Source organism: Canis aureus, chromosome 32 (genome assembly GCF_053574225.1).
Source record: "Canis aureus isolate CA01 chromosome 32, VMU_Caureus_v.1.0, whole genome shotgun sequence".
NCBI lineage: Eukaryota > Metazoa > Chordata > Mammalia > Carnivora > Canidae > Canis > Canis aureus.
In genome coordinates, this window is record NC_135642.1 from 34,143,708 (window position 1) to 34,165,068 (window position 21,361).

The 21,361-nt window shown below is 40.9% G+C and overlaps 1 protein-coding gene and 1 non-coding gene across 6 annotated transcripts; both read right to left on the reverse strand.

Moving 5' to 3' along the window:
* Positions 1 to 820: 820 nt before the first annotated feature.
* SPG21 (SPG21 abhydrolase domain containing, maspardin) lies at positions 821 to 21,308 on the reverse strand. Of its 5 annotated transcripts, none has more exons than XM_077881485.1 (10): positions 21,153 to 21,308; positions 20,319 to 20,550; positions 17,523 to 17,609; positions 14,739 to 14,900; positions 11,143 to 11,223; positions 9,489 to 9,634; positions 6,563 to 6,671; positions 5,654 to 5,761; positions 2,943 to 3,083; positions 821 to 1,539 (listed from the first exon to the last, which is right to left on the reverse strand). In XM_077881485.1, exons 3-10 carry the CDS (start codon positions 17,583 to 17,585, stop codon positions 1,423 to 1,425), a joined length of 927 nt encoding a protein of 308 aa, XP_077737611.1. In that variant the 5' UTR covers positions 17,586 to 17,609; positions 20,319 to 20,550; positions 21,153 to 21,308; the 3' UTR covers positions 821 to 1,422. The 5 variants fall into 5 exon arrangements, with proteins under 5 accessions (XP_077737611.1, XP_077737610.1, XP_077737612.1 ...); XM_077881484.1 differs by having other exon boundaries at positions 21,146 to 21,304; XM_077881486.1 differs by lacking the exon at positions 21,153 to 21,308 and adding an exon at positions 20,921 to 21,003.
* On the reverse strand, positions 8,143 to 8,215 carry TRNAK-UUU (transfer RNA lysine (anticodon UUU)). Its single transcript has one exon. It is a non-coding gene; the product is annotated as a tRNA-Lys (tRNA).
* Positions 21,309 to 21,361: the final 53 nt, after the last annotated feature.

Genomic DNA, 21,361 nt, shown 5'->3' on the forward strand with positions numbered 1-21,361 from the left:
ATAGTATGGTTAACTCAAAGTTCTGAAAACTTAAAGGGAAAGAAGCATCGATGCTGATTTTTCTGGTCTAAATTGTACCCCAGTGAAACCAAATAGTTGATGAGGGGAAGATTCTTAAATCCGAGGACTCTAGTTAATAGAATAAAAATTAGAGTTATTGTTACTGCTCTGCATCCTCTAATGACATAGTGCATCTGTGCAGTGATGAGCAGTGGCAGGCAAACCATCAGTGGAATTCCCCAATGACTGACTGGATCTGGCTGACAACGTCTGAATCTACTGAGCAATCTTCACAACTTAGGGACAAGCAGATGTTCTGGGCCTCCTGCAGTGACATAATGGGAAACACACAGCTTCGCCTATGAAGTATTCCTGCCCAAAAGACTGAATGTGAAACTGACCCTCTAGATGTAACCACCAGTTCATGGGAAATACCAGGGACATAGAAACAAGTTAAAGGACACTGTGAGGCTGCAATCAGCCAAATCGAGACCGTGGGGGAATTCTACAGGGCAGATGAGCCTGTTTCTTCAACAAATTCATGGCAAGACAAAAACAATAATTTACAGTTTAAAAGAGATTTAAGAGACATTCCCACTAGGGGAAGACAAGAAGGTATGAAAAGTACTTGGCACATACTAACAGCTCAATAAATGAGAGCTACTGTTACTTTACAATGAGCAAACTGCACTTTGGTGAGAGTAAGTCACTTACCTGATGTCACCAAGAACTAGCCAATGACCCCATGGTCTGCTTTGCAGAAAGTCCTATGTCTATGCAGTCCAGTTGGGCAGCTACAATAATCACCAAAACCACTCACTGAAATTGAATTTTTATTCCAAATGACTGTAATGGCTAGAAAGACAACAGATAAAACTGAAAATGATCTGCTTAACTGGAAATTAGAAGTAGCTGATTTTGTAGGAGAGCAAACGGTGGGGTGACAGACAGCCTTGGCACTTGATAACGGTTATAACCAAGAAAGCATAAAAATAACCGATGTCCTTCTGATACACAATCTGGATGTGCAGCATTTACAGCAAATATCATAAAAAGAAAGAAAGGAGGAAAGAAAAGAAAAAAACTCCACAAAATCCCAAACCTCAAAAATCAACATTCTCTTAAGAACACAGTGGTGAGAAGACTTTTGGTAGCAAAATTTTCACAATTCTTAAAGTGAGAGTCTTCAAAAGTACTTCCTCAAATTCAAAAGCTAAAAAAAAAAAAAAAAAATGCAGAGGGAACAGTCACACTGGCTTAGAAGAGCTGCCGCCTGTCACAAAGATGACAATCAGTCCTGCTTCCAAACACAGTGATGACTGGCGAGCCTGACAACTGAACAGAGCCTGCCTGGCGGGTGCTGACGCAGCTGATTGTACAAGAACTCTCTGGATCACTCATCATCAACAGGCGACAACAGAGCTACTGCTCCTCCTGACTGATGCTCAGGCTGCCTTTCTGCACCTCTAGTTCCTCAGCACTGACCATCGACGGGTCGATGGCCGCGTATTTTGTTCCATGGAATTGTAGCAAATGGATCTGTAGAAACACAGAATCATTATTTTAAATGCCACAGTAACACATAAATGTTTTAAAAAGGTTTTATTTATTTATTTGAGAGAGTGAGAGAGCGCAGAGATGAGAGGGAGAGGGGGAAGCAGACACCCCCTGAGCAGGGAGCCCCAACATGGGGCTTGATCCCAGGATCCCGAGATCACAACCGGAGCCAAAGGCAGACACCCAACCGACGGAGCCACCCAGGTGCTCTAGCATATAAATGTTTATAGTTCTAAAATTATAATGTAATTAGAGAAAAACTGGAAAACATAGAAAAGTCAAGTATTTTGAAAAACCACAATGTGGGATCTTTGTTCCCTATTTAATATATAACAGGTCTCTCCAAGTTCCTATAAACTCTTCATCAACATCTCAGAGGGTGGCACACCACTCTGTGAGTGGGTGTTTACCCTCCTGCTTTGCTGCTGTGACTCAGGTCCTCCCCCGATCCTCTGCTGTTCTGTGTGAGATCATGATCAATGTCTCCTGGCATCAGGTTTTTTTGAATTTAGGGTCTTCTCCTTAGGATCCATGCCACAAATAGATGGCAGGACCTAAGGATGTGACTGGTTTTTGAAGCTCTTGATACTTCCTACCGAACTGCCAAAGCAATAATTTCTCACTGCTATTTTATTTTTTCTTAAAGATTTTATTTATTTATTCATGAGAGACACAGAGAGAGACAGAGGCAGAGACATAGGCAGAGGGAGGAGTAGGCTCCGTGCAGGGACCCTAACGTGGGACTTGATCCTGGGTCTCCGGGATCACGCCCTGGACCAAAGGCGGCACTAAAACACTGAGCCACTAGGGCTGCCCTCTCACTGCTATTTTAATATCCATTTGGGTAGAAGATGAAGTGGCAGCTTTTGCTAGTTTGTGTGCATGCGTGCGTGTGTATATGTTAAGTTATATTTAAGTAATCTCTACACCCCATGTGGGACTTGAACTCACAACTCCCTGAGATCAAGAGTCTCATGCTCTTCCGACTGAGCCAGCCAGGCACTCCTGCGTGTGTTTTTTTTAACGTGTTAAAAATGGATCAGGAAGTCGCTTCAATGAAGGTTCCTGTTCTGATTGAATTCACTGTATCCAGGAGGCAAGGTCACATCATGTGGCATGGCCACTTCAGTATGTGTGGATGCAGGCCTGCTGTTCTTAGAAAAGAGATGGTAGGCAGAGTCACTCAACTGTTTCTAATATACCCGCTTGGCTTCTGCTATAAATTATTAATGTAAACCACCTTTATCAAGTGAATGACTCATTGCTACAGAGAATTCTGTAGTCTCTTATTCCACCATCCAAAAAAAAAAAAAAAAAAAAAAGCTTTATGTTTCAAACCATACACTTTGGGTTCAAAGTGTTCCGGCTCCCAAGCTGGGACTTACCTGCACATAAAGATTCACCTCCGCACTTCTGCACAGGTATGGGAAGTTGCCCCCTGTTTTAAGATGAGCCCTCCGGGCATTAGGATACAGTTTATACATTTCTTCTTTAGCTTCAGTTGAAAGTGCACTCTGGTCAAATACCTTTTAAAAAAAACACAAAGCTGTAACCTACCAGTGTTTTAGTAGGTTTTTTGTACATTGTGGAAAGTGCCTTCCAAAGCATCTCTTTCTGGCTTTCTAGTGAAGAGATACCCCTGAACCCCTGGCCAGCCTGGGTAACTTGCTCATCTCTGGTAACTTCTAACTCCAACATAAGCTACAGATTTTGTTGTCAAACACCTCTTGCATTCATTGGGGGGAAAATTCTTATCATGAATTTTTTCCCCTTAAACATAGCTAACTAACTAAATTAAAAGAACAATAGTGAATGCCAATTCATTTCAAAAAGATCACTGAAATCCCCCAAACTTTTTATTTTATTTAAAGATTTTATTTATTTATTCATGAGACACACACAGAGAGAGAGAGAGAGAGAGAGGCAGAGACACAGGCAGTGAGAGAAGCAGGCTCCATGCATGGAGCCCGATGTGGGACTCGATCCTGGGTTTCCAGGATTACACCCTGGGCTGAAGGCAGGTGCTAAACCGCTGAGCCACCCAGGGATCCCCCCAAAACCTTTTAAATTTTATTATTACTTAAAAAGTTACATAAGTACTATATGATCAGAAAAAAAATTCCAAAAAAAAAATTTTTTTAAGAGTATAAGAAAAAGTCCAGATCCTTTCCTGGGGGAGCCATTGTTAGCTGTTTGGAGTATATGATTCTAGACATCTTCTAATGCCCACATAAACTTACCTGTTTTTTGTTTGTTTGTTCTTAAAGATTTTATTTATTTGAGAGACACAGAGAGAGAGATAGCATGAGCAGGGGGAGAGGGGGATCAGGATCCCAGGACCCTGAGATCATGACCTGAGCCAAAGGCAGACACTCAACCAACTGAGCCACCCAGGTGCCCCTAAACTTATGTTTAAACACATGCAAACAAGTTTTCAAAAAATAATATTTAAAATGAAGCACACACACTCAAAAAGTATCTCCAACTTGCTAAAGCTTACATACAGTTTTCAGTGACCACATACCCAAGTGGTGAGCTCAGCTTTGAAAGATGGGCAAGCAGAGCAAATGTACCATGAGGACCAAGTATTTTACCAAGAGTACCGAAAAGCTTGTTCTGTGTCATAGTAAATGTTGGAATGTAGAGATTACAGTGGAGAATTAGAAGTTATAATTTACATGCTTGTAATTTCCTGAAAAATCAATTCTTAAAAATATTATTTGATTTTAGCAATACATCCACTTATGAGGCAAAATAATTATATGATTAAAAAAAAAAGCCAAAACCACAATGAAATACCACTTTGCATCCATCAGAATGGCCATTATAAAACAAAAACAAAAACAAAAACAGGAAATAACAAGTGTTGGGGAGGATATGGGATGACTTGAAACCTTGTGCACTGTTGTGGGAATATAAAATGGTACCGTCTCTGTAGAAGATGATATGACGGTTTCTCAAAAAGTTAAACACAGAATCACCAATATGGCTCAGCAATTTCACCTCTAGCTATAGACCCAAAAGAAGTGAAAGTAGGTACTCAAACAGGTATGTGTATACCAACATTCAGAGCAGCATGATTCACAAGAGCCAAAAGGTGGAAAAACCCAAATGCTCATCAACAGGTGAATGGACAGGGGCAGCCCAGGTGGTTCAGTGGTTTAGCGCCACCTTCGGCCCAGGGCCTGATCCTGGGGACCCAGGATCAAGTCCCATGTCGGGCTCCCTGCATGGGGCCTGCTTCTCCTTCTGCCTGTGTCTCTGCCTCTCTCTCTCTGTGTCTCTCATGAATAAATAAATAAAATCTTAAAAAAAAACAAAACAGGTGAATGGATAAATAAAATGTGGTATATACACACAACAGAATATTATTCAGCCTTTAATACATGCTATAACATGAATAAACTTTGAAGATATTCTGCTAAGTGAAATAAGCCAGACACAGAAGTACAAATATTACGTGATTCCACTTCTATGAGATACACAGAATAGTCAGTACATAGAGCAGAAAGTACAATGTGGGTTACCAGGGTCTGGGAGAAGGAGGGACTGGCAAGCTAGTGTTTAATGGGTACAGACTTTCAGTTTGGGATGATGCAAAGTTCTGGAAATGGATGGTGGTGACAGTTTCACAACACCATAAATGTACTTAACTCCTCTGAACTGTACACTTGAATATGGTTAAAATGGTAAGTTTTGTTACAAGAAGCAAACTTTCATGCTAATTAGACTTTATGGAATTTTTGATTCTCTGCCTCTGTGAGGCAACTTTTGCTGCACAGATGTGTAGTAGCTAAAGTACAGTATTTGGTGATGACAATAGAAAAATCCATCAAAATGGGTAAGGATTACCATGTTTGTTTATGTTTATTCTGATTTCAATGGTGTTATTCCTGCCAGGGAAAATATGGGGTAAGCAATAAACTGATTGTTTTAGAACTGTGGTGGTGGTGGTTGTTAAAAAAAAAAACAAAAAACAAACACAAGGCAGCATTTAAAGAGGCACACTGAAAAATTATAAAACAATTATGAGGAAGCTCTTGATATATACATTTATAAAGCTAAAGCATCTATTTTTTTTTAAAAGGAAGCTTACATCCATAATGGTCACAGGGATGTCTCGAATCTTATGAGGTTCCACATAAGAATTTTGACAATTCAGGGTAAGTCTTGAAGCCAGTTCACTCTGACCCAAACTTTCCAGCTGCAGGAAGAAACACAGGCAAAGTTTTTGAATTAAATTTGTTCCTCATGTTATATTAAATCCACAGATAATACCTGCACTTATAAAGGCGCCATCATGTGTGGTGGGCCGGGTCACCAGTGAGGAAATACAATGTATCTGAGAGACCATGCACTGGGCCTCCCAGCTGGTGGTGTTCTATTCTGGGAACCTAGCATTACATACCCCTCACCCTGAACTGCCTCTGCAACCGGGTAACCGTGGGTAGCAGGCTACTTCCCAAAGCCCCAAAGTGACAGATAAACACTTTTACAAGATTTTGGAGCTGGAAGAGATCTCAGAAAAATCATCTAGCCCCATAGCCCCTAAATGCAAGTCTGTAGACCTGCTACTTTGGGTTCCCCTTGTGGGGGAGAAAGAGAGGAGGAAGAGAGTAAAAATGCAAATTCCCAGACCCTATGCCCATGGATTCCAGTTCAGTGGGCTGGCAAGGCCTTGGAATCTGTTTTTTTTTTTTTTTTTGAAGTAGGTTCCATGCCCAACATGGGGCTTGAACTCATGATCCTGAGATCAAGAGTCACACGTTCCACGAACTGAGCCAGCCAGGTGCCCCCGGAATCTGTATTTTTAAAAGCTCCTCCCAAGTGATTCTGATGAATTACTTCCCAGGAGTAACATCTGTTGGGTATATTAAAGTAAATATGGAAGACTGCTTAACAAACATCTCTAACATATTCAACGAGACAGATCTATCATCAAGAACTAGGGAGACATGGAGATTCCTAGTACAAAGTGTTCCCATTCTAATGCCAAAATCCTTACCCTGTCCACCATAAAATCAATAGCATCAGCCATCATAGGGTCCACTGGGCCAGATGAAAAGTTTCCGAGAACGATTTTTTTGAGCATAAATGATGGCATCAGCCAAAAGCTGTAAAACAAAGACCTGATCATCAAATCTGCAAGACCACACAAAAATGGCAAATATTCATTCGATATTGAAGCTCTGTATTAGCTACTTAGGATCTAAAGATAAAATGATCTAGTCTCTTCTTTCAAAGAGCTGGTTTTGAAGCATCATATTTTTATGTAAATTTTCCCGAGCTCCTAAAAGAGTTATGGTTTAATATAGTCAAGTTTTATTTGAGGATTTGGAATAATTATAAGCAGTATTTCAAATATCTTTACCAAGGTAGACATTTTGATAATTCTGAGTTTTGGTTTTGGTTTTACTAATTGGCCTTATTTCCAATGGCTAAAACTATTCTCCTTAGAAAATGGAAAATGTGGGCTGCCTGTGTGGCTCAGTCGGTTAAGTGGCCGACTCTGGATTTTGGCTCAGGTCATGATCTCAGGGTTGAGGGGTCGAGCTCCACAGTGGGCTCCGTGCTCAGGAGGGAGTCTTCTGGAGAGTCTCCCTCTCCCTCTGTCCCTCACATTCTCTCTCCCTCTGTAAAATAAATAAATCTTAAAAAAAAACAAAAACCTGAAAACTTAAGATTTCAACCTTCAGGTTTTTATCACCTTTTGATTGCTCGGTATTTCAAAATAGCAAAATGAAAGAATGATTGTACCTTCCAAAGTTTGCTACTAGTAGATTCAACTGCACTAATTCAAGGCAATTCAATTTATGAATTTCTATATGTGATTTTTAGTTGGTATTTATGCCATTAATTATGAATGTTCAGAGCCATTATATAGGGTGAACACTACTTTCTCCAAACCTATGCTGAAAATGACTTATAAAAGGAAGAGACCACCTTCTGATGTGCCTTTTCCATGGAATGGCTTGTTGGAAGGTGAGCATCCCTCACGAGGACAGCTGGCCATCCTTCATTACCTTTCTCCAACCCAACCCCTATGGCTTCCTTAGCTTCTCAAGGTGATCCTACCTAGGCACCTCGTGAGGGGCAGACCCTCCTGGCTTTGCTTGACCCTGTGGCCTCAATGGGTGGTACACAGCAAGCACTCAGATAGTTGATAAAATGTAGCTCACGTGCTGGAACACAAAGTGGGGGCTTTCTTGGTTCTGACAACTAAAACAACATTAAAATCGCCAAAAATTGTCAAAAATGGGCAGCCCAGGTGGCTCAGCGGTTTAGTGCTGCCTTTAGCCCAGGGCCTGATCCTGGAGACCCGGGATAGAGTCTCACATCAGGCTCCTTACATGCTCTCTCTCTCACTCTTTCTGTCTCTCTGTGTCTCAAATAAATAAATAAATAAATCTTTTTAAAAATCGTCAAAAATAATCAGTGAGCTTTAGTGCATTGTGTGGACATGAACTATTTTTGTAGTAAATGTATGTAAGAAACTGTTGCACAAATGCTGAACTGACTACTGAGATAATATCAAGCAAAGGTTTTAGAAAGAACAGAGTACAATCTTTTTTTAAGTAAGCTATATGCCCAACATGGGGCTCAAACTCATGACCCAGAGATCAAAAGTCTCATGCTCTACCAACTGAGCCAGCCAGCCGTCCCTACAATTTTAAAGAGATGTGAAAATCATGAAAACAATGTTTATCTATAGTATTCTGTGAAAATCAACCTGATCTTATTTTTTTTTAATTTTTATTTATTTATGATAGTCACACACAGAGAGAGAGGGAGAGGCAGAAACACAGGCAGAGGGAGAAGAAGGCTCCATGCACCGGAAGCCCGACGTGGGATTCGATCACGGGTCTCCAGGATCGCGCCCTGGGCCAAAGGCAGGCGCTAAACCGCTGCGCCACCCAGGGATCCCTCAACCTGATCTTCCAGGAATGTTTACTCACTGGGCTTTTTTTGCGGGGGGGGGGGGGGGGGGGGGGGGGGGGGGGGGCAGGGGGAGCGAGTTGAGCCTAGCCTTGCTAGCAATGAAAGAAACCACATTAGGTCAGCTTTAAGGTACTATTAGATACTTTCAAACTACTAAAAATGGTATCTTCAATGAAAGGATGGCTCAAAAGTAACAAGCACCCCACTGGTTGCTCCAAAAGCATTCCACCATTTCCATCTTTCTGAAAGCAGACTAATATTAAAGTGTCATGATGTGCAAAACATCCACTGACAGACTAAATGTTCTATTCTATTTTGGGAAACACATCTCAAGGAAATAACCCAGAAAGGGAAGGAAAAAAAAGTAATTTGTATAAAGATTTACAGTAGAACATGATGAAAAACTGGGGGATGCCAAATGGCTAAAGAAACTGTGTTGCTCAATAGATGGCATTGTTTACAGAAAATAAGTGGAACAAGTAGAACACTATAGTTATATAGGCACTGAAGAGAAACTGTAAGAGCATATAAATGTACATTAAACAAAACTAAACAATTTAGAGTAATAGAAATAGCTGAATCCAGAGTTTATTTCATTTTGTAAAGGTGATTGTAATTTTATTAAAAAATATTTTTAAAAAAGATTTGTCTATTTATCTGAGAGAGAGAGAGAGAACAAGTGGGAGGGGCAGAGGGAGAGGGAGAAAGAATCTCAAGCAGGCATCACACTGAGTGCGGAGCCCAACTCAACTCACAATCTCAACATTAGGACCTAAGGTGAAACCAAGAGCCAAGAGGCTCAACCAACTGTGCCATCCCGGTGCTCCTAATTGTTTCAATTTTAAAAGCCAGGGCAGTTTCAAAAGACAGGAGTAGACATAACCCCTTCCTCCTGCTCTTCGATGCAATGAAAAAAACCCCAAAAGCCAACATATTAAAAATTCCACTGAACAAAAATCATAAGAATTTTGACCAAGTGTTTACGTTCTTACCTGTTTGCAGTCCAAGTTTGGTTGAAGATAGAAGTGTCACTGAAGGAATTGCAGAGGATGAGGGAATGGACTCTGGGAGATTTGTGTGTATATTCAGCAAATTTCTGGGCCAAAAAGCCTCCCAAGGAAGCCCCAAAAAGATGAACCTAATTGCAAACAAACATAAGGATACTAAAACAATAATCAATCCTAACATAAATACCAAAAAAAGCTGTTTTAGTTATCACCAACCACAGAATATAATGTCACTATAGTGTTTCATCACTAGTCATTAGATGAAAATATCTATAGTACTTTGAAACCTAGGAAATATTGTATTTTTTAAAGGTTTTATTTATTTATTCATGAGACACAGAGGGAGGCAGAGACACAAGCAGAGGAAGAAGCAGGCTCTATGCAGGGAGCCTGATGTGGGACTCGATCCCAGACTGCGGGATCACGACCTGAGCCCAAGGCAGACGCTCAACCACTGAGCCACCCAGGCGCCCCAGGAAATATCGTATTTAAATACAATTTATACATCCTGTCAAGAAAACAATTTGTGCATACAAGTTAAAAAATATTATCCACAGATTGCGTTAGAGAATAAAAAAAAACCCAAATTACTAAGTGGTTTCCAGATTTTATTTATATTTGATAGAGAGAGAGAGAACATGAGTGGAGGGTGGGGCAGAGGGAGAAGGAGACTCCCTGCTGAGCAGGGAGCTCCAGGAGAGCTGGATCCCAGGACCCTGAGATCATGACCCGAGCCGAAGGTGGAATTAAGCGACTGAGTTACCCTGGCACCCCACTTAGTAATTTATGTTTAAGAAAACTATGACTACTATGATTCTACTCCTAGGTACATACTCAAGAGAACCAAAAACATATGTCCATACAAAAACTTGTGCACAGATGTTCAGAGTAGTGTTCTTTCTAAGAGCCAACAATGGCAACAATCCAAATGTGCATCAACTGACAAATGGATACATAAATGTGGTACACATGTACAATGGGATATTATTTGACCATAAAAAGGAATACGAAGTACTGATACATGCTACTATGTGGATGATCCGTGCAAACATTATGTGAAGATAAAGAAGTCGGTTAGAAAAGGTGAATATCACATGATTTCATTTATATAAAATACCTAGAAAGTATATATTCACACAGGCAGAAAATAGATTAAGTTGCCAGGGCCACAGGGAGCAAGGTGAGGAGTGACTGCTAATGAATATGTGGTTTCCTCTGGGTGAAAAAAATGTCCTAAAATTGACTGTGCTGTTGGTTGCACCTATCTGTGAATATATTAAAAACCATACTCACACACCTTAAAAGCGTAAATTTTCTTTTGGGAACTGTCATTTTAAAAACAAAAGAAAAAATTAAAAAATAAAAGAAACAAAAGAAAGACAATGCCAGCCTTTATAATGTAAATGTTGCATTTATGGGACGCCTGGGTGGCTGAGCAGTTAAGTGTCTGCCTTCGGCTTAGGGCATGATTCTGGAGTCCAGGGCATGTTTCTGGAGTCCCAAGATCATCCCACACCGGGATCCCTGCATGGAGCCTTCTTCTCCCTCTGCCCCCGTCTCTGTGTCTCTCATGAATGAATAAATAAAATCTTAAAAAAAAAAAAAATCACATTTAAATAATTAGTTTTAGGGTACTCACTTTATCCAGTTGTAAATGGTCTAAAAGTTTTCTGAATCCATCACAGAATTCAAGATGGTCCCAATAAACTGGATACTGCAACTGAAATAACAGCAATTATTATTTAATAACAATATATAAATATATGAAAAATTCAGGACTCCCATAAAGCTTTTCTTTGCTCAAGCTCTGCTCCTTATTCAGTCTATGTGAAAATAGGCTCTCATCTTCTTCTAAACTTTAAAATTCACAGTTTACCTAAGAGATCAATTTAAAACAGAATAGCACACCAGTGATATGAGTAACAATTTCAATTCACATCTGTTTCCTTTCCCAATAGCTGAGAGACTCTGGGGCTCATAGGATGAATACGCCAGAACCCTTCAAAGTAAAGAAATACTGTTTTCCCTTAAATTCAACTTAATTCTAATTACGGTTCAGGAGAACTTGAAATAAAATTCTATGGAGAATTCCCGCTCTTTTTGGCAGCAAGGCCCAAAGGGAGTATTCAATAAAATTGTTCCTCTTTTATAATTGACTTAGTCATTCTATTATCTGATTTCTTATACTTTTGTTTTTTTTTTTTAAAGATTTTATTTATTTATTCACGAGAGAGAGAGAGAGGCAGAGACACAGGCAGAGGGAGAAGCAGGCTCCATGCAAGGAACCCGACGTGGGACTCGATCCCGGGACTCCAGGATCAAGCCCTGGGCTGAAGGCAGGCGCTCAACCGCTGAGCCACCCAGGGATCCCTTATACTTTTATTTGTGACCAAAAAAGTATGGTGCCTGTCCCTCAGTAGCCTATGGATACTGAGGAAAAGAAATATAAGCCACTAACTCCTTTTGAGGGGACTCAAGCTTGTCACCTAAGAATTCCTCTCTATAATAATAAGTAAAAGTCCTGACAGGTTAGTTGTTTTAAGCACTTAGATTAATTTTTTGTCATTAACAAATCGCTGGAATAGATACCACCGTGTATATTATAGAATAATTTTAGATTTGATGTAATTATGTTACTTTTATTATTAAACATTTTATTTGTGCGTAAGATTCCACTATTCTGATAGGATGGAGACCTGCTGCTCCCTAGCAGAAAATTTGAGAATTTGAGAATTTGAGTCAGATGACAGAAAACAATATTTTTTTTAAAAAAGGATTTTATTTATTTGAGAAAGAAAAAGAGAATACACATTTGTGCGCGCACAGGAGCAGGGGGACTGGCAGAGGGAGAGGCAGAAGACTCCCCGCTGAATGTGGAGCTCGACCCCATGACACAGAGATCATGACCTGAACTAAAGTCAGAGGCTTAATGACGGAGCCACTCAGGCTCCCCAAGAAGATATTTTTATGAAGCCTTTAATTTAAAGATATTTATGTTCTAGACAGGTGATAAAATTGTATACAACTTAACACACACACAATTGAGTACAAGTAAAACTGGAAATCTGAATAAGATCAGTGGATTGTATTAATATCAATACTCTGGTTATGACACCCTACTATAGTTTTGTAAAATGTTACTGTTGGGAGAAACTGGGCCAAGTATACAAGGGATATATCTGTCTTATTTCTGACAACTGCATGTGAACAAATTAAAATGTATTTAAAATCAATAAAAATCAATAAATCAGTAAAAATTTAAATGAGAAAAGTGCCTGTGCCTTTTAACTGTGAGATACTAACAATTATTTAATAAATTTTAAAATCTCATGGAGGTAGGTGTATAAGGACAAAGTAACTTTGAAGGCACCATTGGCCTTTTCCATTTTGAAGATTTTTTTAAACTTTTTTTTTTTTTAAGATTTTGTTTATTTATTCATGAGAGCACAGAGAGAGCAGAGACATAGGCCGAGGAGAAGCAGGCTCCTGATGTGGGACTCCATCCCAGGACCCTGGGATCACGACCCAAGCCAAAGGCAGATGCTCAATCACTGAGGCACCCAGGTGCACCCTTTTTAAAGATTTTATTTTTAAGTAATCTCTACCCAACATGGGGCTCAAATCCAGAACCCCAAGATCAAGAGTCACATGCTCCACTAATTAAGCCAGCCAGGAGCCCCTGGCCTTTTCTTTATTCATTATCCAGCTTATGAAATAAGGAAATCCCACATCAAGAAGCTTGAGGGCAAGAAGAAATATCCATCCAGAAGGCAAAGCGATCGTGACCTGTCAGTTTGGAGCAATAAACACACGGTCAACTTCAGACAGTCTCTAAAGTGGGAGAGATGCCTGTGGCCCCTCAGTTTGCCCGTCCCTGGCTGATTAAGAGTGGCCACCAGGAAAGGTACTGTGGTAGGGTGACATCTTGCTCTCCTGCAATGCTGTCCATCAAGAGGAATTTACAAAAACCCAGAACAAGGGAGGATTATTTTGCAGAGACTCAAAGCACATCATATGAGGAATGATTAAAGAATGTGGAGAATTTTGCCAGAGAAGAAAAGACCTTGGGGGAAGGCAGCAGGCGGTGCTGATAATAACTAGTTTTCTCCACAAGGGCTGTCAGGAGGAAGAACTAGGATTTGTTTTGTGCGGCCCTAGTTGGTGGTAAACCCAGCAGAATTTTCAGTTACATTCCAAGAGAAGAGATCTGGCCAGCATTTTCTCTCCTTCAGACAGTAAATAAAATGTATATTAACATTTTTAACTCCCATAGGGAGGCCCGTTTCTGTGTTACTATTCCAGCTCCCAGAAACAACTGCCAGCTCAAAGCCAGAGTCTCTCCTTCCTGGGGAGTTAGGAGACCAGCCTCCACTGTCACACAGTCGAGGCACTGCCACAAAACTAGTCACAAAAAACAGTGCCTTCTCTCACCTCCACTGTTCGCCCAGAAGAGATTCAAGAATGATCAACAGGAAACTAGATTTAGACCAAAGGTAGTAAAAAGGTAACAACTGGAAATAAACTTAACCAAATGCTGAGAGTCTGAGCTAATTCATCAACCTCGTCTCAACTTACACTGAAGCAAGCTTTCACTCACCTGAACGTGGGCAGACCCCTTTGCTGTGCCATAGTGCACGGTACCATCTTTATTCTAAAGGCTTCAGTTCACATTTTTAAAAAAGGAAAACAGGGGCGCCTGGGTGGTTCAGTCTGTTGCAATTCTGCCTTTGGCTCAGGTCATGATCTTGGAGTCCTGGGATTGAGTCCGACATCCAACATCCGGCTCTCTGCTCAGCAGGGAGTCTGCTTCTCCCTCTGCCCCTTCCCCCAGCTCATAGGCTCTCTAATAAATAAAATCGTTTTTGTTTTTTTTAACGATTTTACTTACTTATTCACGAGAGAGAGACAGAGAGAGAGACAGAGAGGCAGAGATACAGGCAGAGGGAGAAGCAGGCTCCATGCAGGGAACCTGATGTGGGACTCGATCCCAGGTCTCCAGGATCACACCCCAGCTTCAGCACTAAACCGCTGAGCCACTGGGGCTGCCCTAATAATTAAAGTCTTAAAAAAAAAAAAAACACAAAAAAACAGGAAAACAGTAGCTTCCTTCAATTAAAAAAAAAAAAACATACGCATTATAATTAATCAGAAACACAAGCACACACATAAAAAAGAAAAAACCCCACCCCCACGAAATGTGGACTTGAACTGTAATACTGAATCCACAATACTTACAGCTATAACCCGGTAACCCCATCCAGTCAAAGCCAAAATCTGCCGGAAAAATACATCTGCAGTTCCACTGACAGGGGGAAGAAATATCAGAGGACACCTGATATTTCTGGGGCCGGCATCGTACAGTGACCATATTTTACTATCATCATCATCCACGATAATCTAGAGGGAAAGTTATAAGAAAAAGATATGGAAAACTTTATGGATTTGGTTTTATATTGTTACTGTCTACTATAATTTCTCTGACAACTTTAATGCCTTGGTGGTTACAAGGTATCCTAGGATCACACCAGACTAGCACATATAATAAACTGCATTTGGTCTCTTTTTGCCCTCCTCAGTGCTAACATATTATACACAGAATTGCTTCATACTCTTCCAAAGAGTTTTTTTTTAAATCAGTTTTCAATTTTCCTTCCCATCCATGATTATATGAAGCCTATTTTATTTATCATTAAACAGTAAACTGTTCATGGCATCTTATTTCTTTCCCATACTTCTGGCTGTGTGTGTGTGTGTGTGTGTGTGAGTGTGTGTGTGTCTAGGAGGCAATCTGCGGAGTCATTCTCCAGCGCTGTCCAGAAGGGAGAAAAGACTCCAAGCTCTCAGGACAAACTAGGGAGAGACGGTACCACTCAGGAGATGCTTCTGGAACCTGATCTAGGCAACACCTCTGAGGGAGAGATTTTTGCTAAGATAGGAAGGATGCTGCCGCTGTAGGTGTCCCTGTCCTGGAAGAATGTTTCAAACCAGTCAGGAGTGGGGAGTGGGCACAGGGAAAAAACTGGCTTTCTTGGGAAAAGAGGGTAGGGAGCAGGAAGGTCATCACAAACCTTCCTTAATTAGTGGTCCTTATGCAACAAGGAAAAAGGATGAGCTTTAAATGAACTGAGACAAGTCAAGTGCTCAGTGCTGAGTTTGGCAGATATTTTGTGTTCAGTGTTAGTATTATTCGCTGTGTGATTACTTTTTGTTTTCTTTGACTTTTTGGTGGTATTTGGAAAAGTACATTAACTGCCTGAACTTTTGCCAATGTGAATCAGTATTTATCCTACTTTTACATTAAAAAATTCAAGGCCTCCAGATTCTGTTTTCTGAGAGCTCCTAGCTGGCAATACTGTAGGTCCATGGTGTCATTGCAGACAGCAGCACACTGACTGGGATCATAGGTGTCACTGGGAGCAGTCAAATAGGGCAAGGTAAAGTCCAGAGGATCCTAACAATTCCCTTTTGGACTTCCCTGGGTCAAAGATGATGACAATAATAGCTCATACTCATGTTTTTGCACTTTGTATTTTGCTCCTCACAATTTGGCTTTTCATTGTTTTTCGGTTTTTCTGGGTTTGGGTTTTTTTGCTGTTGTTTGTTTTGCTATAATTGTGGTAAAAATCTCTTAACAGCCTTTGACAGTGCACACAGTAAATCCCAATCTTGTAGTAATAAAATTCGTAGAGATAAGATATTCAGATCTCTAAAATTTTGTAAGAAATGATTTTAATAATTCATTTGGAATAAGTTTATCACTTCAATTTTCTCAGAGCTCTTTCAATGGCAATTTTGTCAGAATTCTATTTGATAATTTTAGAAGACACAGTATCTCTTTGATAATTTAAAATCTAGCACCATGAAATTTCAAGCAAACTTATCACAATCACGGACGGACGGACTGAACTGACAGCTGGAGAAAAGTACATCAATGAAGCTACTTGCTATAACTACTTCTAAGAATATTTCAAGAAGTTTGGGTTGCTTTGGGTCTGGTGATCAGCTTGCTGAGAAAGTGAGTCCATCAAGAGGAGCTCACATGAGTTACTTGAGGGAATGGAACAAGGTAGAGGACCCCAGGAGCTAATCATCTTTTGGCATGGGCGGTAGTTTCCCAGGGAGCAAGAAGGAAGGGAGGCTCCCTTTGGTTACCAGTCAAGTACTTCTGGCTTTGATGCCAGACTAATTTGATTATGATCCAGACTCTACCAAGCTATGTGACCTTTAACAAGTTAACCTCTCTGAACTTCAGTTTTCTCATCTGTGAAATGGGCACATAGCTACCCATGCTTTGTTAAAACTGTTAGAAGAATTAAATAGTGCTATTACTATAGTGACAGTTATACGGCAGATATCCTGTTTATATTTAGAAAACTGTATCTCAAATTTCTAGATGGAGAGCAGCTATGTTATTAATTCAAATCTGTATCGTACTTCCACAGCTGTCTACCCTGACAAAATGATTTTAACAAGATATAGATGATTTTCAGATCATCTTAACTAGCTTTTGTTAATGTGATCCCCAAACATTTGGGATTAATTAGGAGCTCAGAGTCAACAGTCAAACTTCAAGATAAATGCTTAGGGTTTTTGGACATCCCAGGCAAATAAGGTTTCCTGAAGACAACTATCATTGCAAATATAGGATTTATAATGTTACCCAATGTAACTCTTAAATCTGAAGAATAGGAAAAGGCTTTATAATAGAATCTGACTGTACCTACTATATAGTTGTTGTTACTGCAAGCTTTCCACCAAACAGAGTACACATATTTCTGCTTGCTTGAATACATAAAAGCAATTATAAAATAATGAGTATAGTTATACACCCACTTTTACTCTTGAATGAGTCTCAAAAGCTGATAGCGCTTGACAAAGAGGTGAACTTTACGCTCTGCAACCCAGAGTCAGGATACTTGGCAATAACCTTTACTCTCAAACACTACTAAGGCATAACATCTAAGTCACAAGAACAATACATGATTTTGCAAATAAGAGGTGTAGTAAAATCATACATACCTTTTTAAGGGGAACTGTACTTCTAAACCAGTTATAATCAGGAGAGACTTTAATCTCTCCCATGATTAGCTGAAATGGAGGTTAACCCTGAAATAAAAGCATGTGATGTTTCATGTCAAGAATTCATGTTTACATCAGAACTAAATGTAGAGTCTGCTCTAGCTATACCAACAGTACTTTATATGGTAAAACCAAGGAAATGGGCTATTTTACCTTGTCAGAAAACAATTTTGTGAAATCCTATAGTCATAAAGCAGGAAGGGGCCCTGAGAGATAATGATTTTAACTCCCTTAGTTCCTCCAGATGAGGAATCCAGTCTAGAAAATTTCAATGACTTACCAGAGATCCTATGGCTATTGCAGAGCTAGGCCCAAAGGCAGGGAGGGGAGTCTTTTCTGACACTGACTGCCTGTCCTAGTTCAACGACTGCAAACTGCAGTGCCCTCACCTATGTGTTGACAGTACCTTAAAAATCCACTTTAACAAAGAGGTCTGATAAAATTATAAGGAACAGTCCATGCTAGAGAAAGGAGGTGATTTAAGTCTGCCTCCTGATCACTCCACAAAATGCTATAAATCTAATTCTGGTTGAACATAACTTCAGAACTTCATATGTAGTTCCTAATGTAAGATACAGGAAAATTTGCTGTTCACCTTGTTGGTGTGAATAAAAATGATATAACCTCCTCTGAAAGATCTATGATAAAATACCAGGAAAGGCTTGAAGGCAATAATTATTCCTATAATTAGGAATAAAACATATGTCTTTAGAAAAAATATGTGGTCTTTTGTTGTAAGATTAGTGATTTCTAGCTTTTATATAGCTCTGTGACCTTGGAAAAGTCACCTACCCTCTTTGGATGTGTTTTCTCATCTCTGTTTCACCACTCTATCTCCAGAGCCTACAATAGTGTTTGGCACAGAACACGCATTATTCATTGGCTAAATGGATGACTATGTCCTAAGAAGACTGCATCGGGAAATCCTAGAGTCCCTTTTGACCCAGGCCTCAGAGCTTTGGACTGGCTAGGCATCTTCAATTGAAAGGCTGCCCCTCTTTGCTCAGGCATCTGTGTTATGTCCTAATAGGAACCTGAAATTACAGTTCCCATTGCAGATTCTTATTGCCAAATGAGGAACTTCCACCCACTGGTTTAGAAGGATTCAAATTCTTGCTGTGTGTCCTGTCCTGTACCCCCAGGGCAAGTCTGGATTTCCTAACCAGATGTAGGATGTGTTCAAGACCATAGGACTTAACTCCTGGGCTGACTCCACGGGAGCAGGGGGCTTCTCTGGACTGGCCAAGAGCTGGGGACTCTAAACCCAATGAAACTCTTCCTTTTTTGGCCCCTCACATCTGCTATCTCAGGAGTACAGGGAACTCAGCAGTCTTAACAGTTACCTCTAACCTTGCGGGGTTACTAAACTAAACCCCAAGGAGATGGTAAATGTAGACATCCATTATTAAACTTGATTTACAACCTTGACATTGTAATAATGGTCTGTTCTCTCAAGGCTGGGATGGTAATTTTAGAAAAGTTCGTTAAAATCATAAGTTGTTCTAAAAAGTACCAACGATATCATTTAGCCAGTCTTATGCTGAAATCAGTGTGCACAGATGTAGTTATAGTTCATACTGGAATCAAGAAAATCATTCTTTGCATATCCACTTTCTCTTAACAAATAATAACATGTTAAAAAAAATCTAAGCCATTTGAATCTACTCAGCAGGTTCATAAAACACCTAAGCTACTTATAGACAGATAGCTTCTAGATTTGCCAAACTTGGAATAAATTATTCAGTTTTGGAATCGGCTGCAATGTACAAACCAACTATCATACATATACCAATCATACGCAGGCACTCACATGCACTGTCATCCACTTCTTCCCACAGCAATAAGTAGAAAGATGTTCCTTACCACAGTCCTCGGTATTATTCACAACCAACCCAGTATTATAACATTTTATAACTAATCTCACTTGATGGAGAGATTCCACCCAACTGTGACTACATTTTTGTAGGGGCAAGTGATTTTAACACTTGTGCTGGTTTGGCAGCACATCAAAGGTAAGATAGATACCAAATGTTGCATCTGACCAACTGACGTCTAAGTTAAAAAAAAAAAAAAAAAAAAAAAAAAAAAGAGCTCATTCCTGCAAAGGGAAAACAGCTGTGAGTGGTATGAAAAGGAAGTTTGTTCTCCTAGCTCTCAATCACTAAAGGGGTATACTTTTCCAAGTCACAAGAAGAACATTTCTGTATACAGCAAAAAAAGGTTAACTGAGATTGTGACCAAACTGGTCAGTATTAAGTAAGAAAGAATGTGGATCATGAGCTCAAGGCTGATTTGATCTCTCACGATTCAATTCTTCACAAAAAACAAAAGCACCTGTTCATGCTGGTGGGAAAAGGGCTGCAGAAATTAGCCTTAATCTTGCCTAAAGAAACCCCTCCTCAGGGAGTGTTCTGGACACCCAGTCCTCTCTCTGGCCCTTGAGGTACTGGACGATAAAATTGCCAATTATGAGTGTGCACCTAGAATTACATGCACTTATCCCTCAGGGTTTCAACAGAACCTGCCAGTTTACAATCAATGGAATTGTCTCTAAAAATGTTTAAGTCACATAACCAGCTTAACTAGTTAGAGGTTTTCGGAACCTTTATCTCAACCTGTAGTTGCTCTGCATACCGACAATCTGTGATTATTAATACCAGCCGGAAGTAAGTATTAAACCCTGAGAGTCTCCAGGAGATGCAATTGGCTTTTTAAATGCAAGTCCCCATAACTCACCACACCAGTAGACAGCTATCCTTTTTTCAGCTCTCTTCGGGGGAAGATTTATCCCTCTCTTCTTCAGGAACTTATTCCATTATCGTCTAAATCTCATGGGAGGAAAAGCTGCCTACTTGACATTTCTTCTGTGACACCTCATCTTGTGCTGTCTTGGGATAAAAGCTCTTGGAAATCTGCACACAGCTATTAAGTTACTCCTCAGTCTCTGGAGTCTTTCTGCTAACAGGAGCTGCAACATCGTACGAGGAGACAAAGAAGCAGCATAAGTGCAGAATTTAGAACTCCCCAGGAAAGCCAGAAGAGGAAAAGCAAAACACTCTAGCCCTGCTACTTTCCTCATTCCAACCCCAGCCCCCCTTCACAAGGCTCACACTTGGCGATGACAAAGACATTTGACACTTTCAGGCTGAGGTGCACTCTCTAACATAACTAGCTTCTTTCTGCTCAGAGTTCTTAAAAGTTGGAAAAACATATTCCTGGACTGCAGGAGTATATCCCCAGGACCGGATTACAGCAGTATGCTCTGGTCAAGCGCCCTCCCCCCGCCCCCCACCGCCACCCCAATGATCCAAACAGACCCCACCCTCTCCCAGTCCCACCAAAAGGCAGGGTCACAGGTACACCGACCACCCTGTGAACTCCACCTCGACCTCAGACAGACAGACACACACACACGATCACGTGCACAGTCACATGGACCAGCCCACTAAGGGCCACACGAACAAAGTCACACCCACGGAGGCAGCCGCGCACACTACACACACACCCACCTGCAAGCCTCAACACATCGCGCACCCACACCCGCTTCCCAGGGCCTCGCCCACCTCTCACCCGCCGTGGCCTCCTCCACATACGTCCCTGTCCCTCCTCCCCAAGGCGGCTCTCCCCTCCCGCAGGGGCGCGGGCCCGGGTCGCCGCCCGCAGCCGGAGCGCTCGGTCCTGGCAGGCGCCGCGGTCGGCGGGGGCGAGCCGGAGGGCGGGCCTCCGAGGGGCGGGGCGCGCGGCGGGCGAGCCTGGGTCCCGAACGGGCCGCGCAGTGG

Coding starts and splice junctions, on each gene's coding strand:
- SPG21 (XM_077881485.1), bottom strand. CDS start 17,585: ATGGGAGAGATTAAAGTCTCTCCTGATTATAACTGGTTTAGAAGTACA. Junction 9,635..11,142: donor ACCATTTACAACTGGATAAA/GTGAGTACCCTA, acceptor GTTTGCAATTAG/GTTCATCTTTTTGGGGCTTC. Junction 6,672..9,488: donor CAAACTTGGACTGCAAACAG/GTAAGAACGTAA, acceptor TTTGTTTTACAG/CTTTTGGCTGATGCCATCAT.